General features: G+C 43.2%; 1 protein-coding gene across 1 annotated transcript; it reads left to right on the top strand. All coding sequences in view use genetic code 11, as the record gives it.

Moving 5' to 3' along the window:
• Positions 1–4,447: 4,447 nt before the first annotated feature.
• On the top strand, positions 4,448–5,872 carry EGR_08181 (hypothetical protein; the record flags this gene model as incomplete). Its single annotated transcript, XM_024497430.1, has 2 exons — positions 4,448–4,519; positions 5,726–5,872. The coding sequence occupies 2 exons, from the start codon at positions 4,448–4,450 to the stop codon at positions 5,870–5,872; spliced, it is 219 nt and encodes a 72-aa protein (XP_024348140.1).
• Positions 5,873–6,849: the final 977 nt, after the last annotated feature.

Here is a 6,849-nt window from a genome sequence, read left to right as displayed (position 1 = left end):
CGTGCTGCATTTTGGTTTTTCTTCTAGTTAGCTGGCAGGAGAGAAGGCGTAGCCGAGCTCTTGTTTGCAGTTTGCGGACAGAATGCAGGCACAAGCAGTTAACGCATCGTGACTCTATGATGTTACTTGTTAAACGCAGATCTGCTATCTCGCCTCACAACATCTTTACTCCGTGATTAGTAAAAATAAGTAAAAACTTACAGTGGATGTCATCTTGTTAGAAATTTCCGTTTCATAATCCCTTTGGAAAAGGTGACCGTGAGAGTGCGGCAGAAGGAGGAGGGGGAGGAGAAGGAGGAGGAGATGAAGGAGTTGGCGGTGCAATTTGTTATTTCTTGGATAGCAGTGTGACAACTCCCACCTAACAAGTCAAGTGTCTCAGTGTTCAGCTTAGTGCAAAAAGGTAGCCATCATGCAATGGAGGTGGCTGGAAAACTGTGGCTTGAACTGCAGCAAGAAGCAGCAGCTTTATTTTCCAAATTTGTCCAGTGAACAAAAATCGATTTTTCTGAAAAATTAGACGAAGTATTGCTCTCAGCTGCCACTAGTGTTGATGCTAGAGGACCTCATACCTCCGACGAAGGTGCCGAATTGCCACAAAGGAGCTGACACCCATAAAACGCGTTATTGATGGGATATGATGTGACGTTTTGAGGTTGGGTACACATTTACTGCTTTGTGATTAAAAGCTTCTTGTCTGAGTGATACCGATTTGACATCAGATATGGCCTGAGTTACTTAGGTGGATTATATTGTAAGGCTTATTTGCTCATTTGCTCTTCTCTTTGATGCATTCCATAGCACAGATTCACATCAATCTGTCAGTGCACTGCTTATCGCTGCCCTGCTGACTGACATTCTTATCTTGTCTTGCTGTATCACATCGACAAGTGCAGTGCTGCTGAGTCGGACTTGAGCTTTTGTGCGGTCGTCGACGGTAACATCATTAAATATGGGGAGAACACACATCCCGAAAATGATTCAATGCAAACGACTTGAGTCCACTGAGTAAGTGCTCAAAATTGGCTCTTCACGAAGAGCAAATCCCTTCATTCTCCTTGATAAAGTTTTTTTGTGGTGCTATTAAACAATTTATGCAGAGGATGTATCTTGAACAGCAAAATCGAACAGGGATGAATGTAAGTAAAAAACCACTTTACGTGCATCTCCTTTAGGCAGGTGCGAAGGCACTGCAGGGTACTCTACGGCAGACCAAAAGCCATAAACTCCTTTCCACTGCTATCTTTGATGAATAAATCTGGGTCTGTCGGTTTCAAATAAAGGGATCGAATTTGAGTCAAAGCAAACAAAGAGAGGGGCTGTGAGAATGCAGCCTGATTCGTTCTGCTTCAATGGTCCTGGACACTTCGGCCTCTTATGCAGCCCTATGTGATTACTGAATAAACAACACCCCTTTACCTCATGCGTACTTTGGGGTAACCCAGGGTCAAACTCCAATAGCTGTGCTCCACTTATTATTGTATCAGTAACGGTGCACAATTTCACGACATGTGACTTAAGATAACTCGCCAGTGCCATTTGGCAATGATCAGGGGCAGAAGGCCAGGAAAATGAAGGTGCATGTTTGGAGAAGCAAATATGAATGAGGTGTTCATCTCAATTATACTCTGATGGAAGAGTGTCATTTTCTGCTTCAGTTTGGCATTAAGCTGTATTTCTTCAACCATTTGCCTTCTGTATCCACCTAGTTTGCACCAAACAGCTACTTCATGCATGGTTTGGGGTGTAGTCACCTCCACATCTTACCTGAAAGCACCGGCAATCCTATCTAAACCTGCATTTTGCTGGTAAACATTGTCAAGTTCAAAAAAGGCAGACATTTGCAGTTAAAAATTTCATTGAACACTGTGTTGGCGTTACGTGATGCCTGCAGCGTACCGACTTTATTAGAGTAACTGAGCAATTATAGACGAACTAATTATCGCGATCCCTTCCATGACATTTAGAAGGAATTAATTCACAGCAGAAGAGTACACTGCGAAATTGAGCACCATGTAAATGATTCATTTGACAAGTTGACAGCCGAAAGATCTTGTAAATCGTACATTTGATTTAGAGTACTGTTTAATTCAACGTTTCCCAGACCAGAAATGGAGGTTGCAGTTAAAACATAATTTCTGATGCCATTAGAGCCGTGAATTTATCTGACAGCACCCTGTGTAAATTTAATCACAAAATGTGCACTTCATAAGGTCGACACATTTCCACAAAAGGCTAATGAAGTCGTATAGGGCCCATTCGAATGACCTCTTGGTCCCGTACAAATTTAAGAGCGAAAGAAAATAAATCTATCATGCCGCTTAAATGAAAGTGCCATTTTTAGCTTTATGGTCTCTCTCATTTCGGTCGAGGAAGCACAAATCTAAATTGAGACGTAGTATGCAAATTGGGGATGTGGGTAGAGTTGACATAAATGGGACACCACAACCCTTCAAGTTGGCTACTCAAATCGTGCGAAGTGAAGTTTTACGATTAAGTACAACGCTGCATATCTTCTTCCTCTTCCACCTATTCTTCCGCTTTCCCTCTGCTGGTCCTATTTGCTAATGATCCCTATATCTAGCCATAGCAAATCTTCCCACGAGCTGCGCACAACTAACTGCATGCCAGATCCGGTAATGACCTAGTAGACTCGTATCGCCAACAATCTCACTCATTTTGTTGGTGCAGTGTGCTGCAAAATAACTGCAAATTGCTATTCCTCCTGGAATACATTCCAGGAGGGTAGAACCGGGTAGTGCTCAAGGCAAGATGATGACGTGCAGTCAGTCTTTTCATATGTCAACCACATTTTGGGTAAGGCAGAAGATTTTGCTTAAAAGCAGGAAGACGAAAGTGAAATTCAGAAACGTTGTCTGGGGTGAGTGACATCTCTGAAATACCAATTGACTGCAATGTTTTTCCTCTAATTGCGGGGATATCTATCCCTACCGCAATTTACAACCTTGCAGTCAGAAATGCAGTTGTTGAGGGCAGAGAATGCTCGCTTTCTGTTGCACTGGAGGAGCAGGATTAAATGCAATACTGGGATTTAAGAAATTATTGTCCTTTTCAATTATTCATGTACCACGCGGCAGCTGCCTTTGGTTTGACATCCTCTCCTGCATCCAGCCAACGCAAAAGCCGAGGAGAGAAGGCCGGTTTTTCTTAACCTAACACGTGTGTCAGCAACGTCGTCGAGGCAATGGGTGTTTCCTACCTATCAGGAGGTAGGTGGTGTTATCGAAAATGATGCAACATATCCTCCTGATGTCTCTAATTGCATTTTCTCACCATTTTCTACAAAGTTGTCACAATAAAAATGCATTCTGTCGTGCGTACGTGTCTGATAATCTGTACTTTACAGATGTTTACGATTTCAGACAGAAAACATATCCGGGGATTCTGATTTTGTGCCCAAGTGTTCACCCATTGTCATCAATTAGAGGATAAAGAGAGAAAAGCTAAAAACGTGACTACAAATAGGAATACCAAGTAGAAAGAAATGTTAAAATGAAAGGCCTTAAAATAATTAGGAAAGCGTTGAGAATTGTACATGGTCCACGAATTGTAAACAGGCATGGTCCGTCTTCAAAACTCAAGATTGTCATGTGGTACTTCCAGCTAGATAAAAAATTATCCGTTCTTCCATCCTGGTTATGAGTGCCTGTGTCTTAATTTGGGGCTCAACAGCCCTCTTCATCCATCATATCAATGATAGTGCTTTTTCAAATCCTTCTCTTACTCATTTTCGATTCAAAAACAGATCCCATGCATGGCAAGCGCAGCGCATAGCGGCGAGTATCCCACCACACTGTGAGCACATCCACTTCCGATGCACTGCGATACGACCTCAAGTGATCTCTTTGTAATCCCTATTCCAAAGTCACCGTGTCCAACCAAAAATACTTTGGCAGGCCTTCCAAAGTGCCCAGTGAAATGATACCTTACTCTTAATAAATGCACATACGAAACAGTGATTAATACCACCACTCAACATCCGATTATCAGTTCAGTAATCGCCACCAAAACTTTTCATATACGAAGGTGAATCCGATCACTTAAAAACACCTAATCCAAAACAAATTCAGAGCCACTTTGTTGACCTAAGCGAACGGCTAAACAAAAATCACTTCAAGGCATTTATGGGATCCCTAATGATTCCGACGATCCTGGTAATAAGTGGACGCGAAACCTATCATATGCCACGCATCCGTCAGTGCCACCTCAGTCATCAGCTTGCCACTGGTGTGTGTGTGCACATCATCAAGTGTGGCTAAGAAACCCACCTTTCCATGCAACGCCATTTTGAGCATCCCATTGCGACAGACTGTTTGGCAGCCCTGGTGCTTCTGTTCACTTGCAGATTTGTTAACTCCATACCAATGTTTGCTCATCGAGGTGCTGATGATTCGATCCTACAGCACCTCCAATGCGATGGTGAGGAATGCCTCAATCAAGCAAGGATAGTCCTCCTCCACCATTCAACTCCGCCATGGATGAAGTGGCAGACAGTAAAGTGAGACAAAGTGTATAGACTTTTGCCATCGAAGTTGAAGTTGCATGCTTCAAACCAAAGCCCAAACCTACACGTTGAGTAGATTGGAGGGGCAGCACAGTGTGGTGTTGAGTGGACTGCCTTAGCATCAACTAAGTGCAATGATGATGTCGTTTATTTTCGATTCCTTCTTAGATAGGAATAAAAAGGTCTTCAGATTAGTCTGGCACCCAGCTGCATCGAAGAAATCGGTAAACGGAGCCCCCCAAATGTTAAGTTAGAGAGGCTATTTAAGGCGAATCTAATCCCTCATAACTAGCTCACGAGTGCATTGAGCAACTTAAAAGACTTAATTCAAAGTAAAGCCTAAACGTGGGCTCTTGCTTATCAGTTGTGAAGGTTATTAGGAATCAGTAGCAATGCTAAGGTCACAACTCTATTGAAGCATCAGTGGTCCCACGCGCTGGCATTAACAGCGTTAGAAGAAGCAGAGTTGCGGCAAATGCCCGAAGCACACGTTGTTTCGCCTTTTCCATTGCTCAAGTAGCGTGCGGGTCTGAAATTGCGCTCTCTTTACTTTTAGGATTGAAGGTGCCAGGTAGAGATTGGCAGTGTTGTGGCAACTTAGCAGACAATCCGATGTTCCTCTTAGCTGTAAAATGGAACAGAGTGCGGTTTGCGAGATTTTACACCCAGCTCCTATTAAGCATCGCCTCTTGTACAGAACTGGAGAACAGAGTATATGAGAGGATTGAAAAATGCCAGTCAAAATGCAAAGAGGCGCAGAAGGAGGTAAAGGAGGAGAAGGTGTAATTTGCCGTTAGTGGGATAGTCAAGTGTCTCGGTGGTTAGCGAAATGCAAAAATAGCTATCCTGCAATACGGTGGCTGGAAAACTGCAGCTCAATTTGCAGCGAAAGGAAACTGCTTTCTCTGTCACAATTCGCTTGAAGCAACTAATTTTATCTTTGTTTGGAAAAAAGGAATGGTGAGGAGATGAGTTGTAAAACGATGTGCTGACGTCAGACCGAATCGGCGCTGCACCTACAAACACATGCATTTGGGTAGGCCAGGCGTGACCAGAAACGATCCACAGTAACGCATTTGACGTGGCCGTTGCTGGGTCGTATTAGACAACCAGGAAGATTGAATTAGAGTGACAACTCCACCAATGCCCTGATTCAGTATTCAGACATCCACGAAGGGGTTTTAAACGGTCCATTTTCAGGTGTTGGAGCTTGACTCTTTCAACTTTGTTGACATGAGACCTGACTCATCCTTCGCTCTGCCATCTGTCATCTGGCTCAAGGTGCCCTACACTGGAGTGCTCCATACAACACAGCTACTAGTGCCAACTATTAACACTCAGAGATGAATCATACGAACTTGACTCCCACTACTGTGACAAATATGACGGTGATAGGCAATCTATTGTAACGTGTAAGTGAATCACCCTCTGACTTCAGTCTAGCATCTCCTGTGTCCCCATGACTGCATGCACCTTCAATCGAAACTGATCAACTTCATCCACACGAGGCATTCCCTACGATCGTACTAAAGATAGTGTAGGATGAAATCACCTGTATTGTGATGAGCTAACACTTTGAGGGAGGAAACACATCTGCAAGTGAACAGTTTGACTAGAGTTGGTGTATGCCCCATAGTGGAATCGGAATGGTGCTGCACGGCAGGTATGATGCTCAACCACACTTGATGATCTCTATAGACAGCGATGTCAAGCAGGTGACTCAGGTGGTACTGATGTCATCGTTATAATCCACTGATCACCAACATCCGCAGAAACAGCAGCATCATCAGGGTTATTACAACTCTCGTCCAGTAATCCTTCTTTCATCATATGCTTTTGTCACCACATTGGCTTCAATTATGGTAGCGATTCTGTGGTATTCAATGTGTGGGTTCTGTTTCGTAAGTCCAAACATTTGAGGCCAGGAATGCTGAATTGGTGGTTTAATGTTCAGAGGAAGCATTCTTCACAGAGTAATGGATACGTAAAGGAATGCTGGACTTTCTTTTCATGTGGAACTTTAAAAAGCTCTGATTATGAGTGGTGCACCCACCTCGGCTATTTTCATAACCGGGCAAGAGCTTACTTTTGTTCCACTACGATGAAGTGGTAACATTTTGTAGCACTAAATTGTCCCCAACGCTATCGCAAACTCACTTAAATCGGGTTAATTTAGCTTATTTTTACCAGGGAAAAGGTCATTTAACTCTCAATCCTAAAAGCTAGCCTTTTTTATTAGAGCAGACAAGTCATTATTTTGCATGCGACTTTATTGTCGTCCACTTGTCGCCATGAATTTCCTCAGTGCCTCTCTTGTCATTTCC

Source organism: Echinococcus granulosus (genome assembly GCF_000524195.1).
Source record: "Echinococcus granulosus chromosome Unknown EG_S00098, whole genome shotgun sequence".
In the NCBI taxonomy this organism is placed as follows: Eukaryota; Metazoa; Platyhelminthes; class Cestoda; order Cyclophyllidea; family Taeniidae; genus Echinococcus; species Echinococcus granulosus.
The sequence above is the reverse complement of the archived record's forward strand: the minus strand, read 5'-3'. Positions and strand labels throughout refer to the sequence as shown.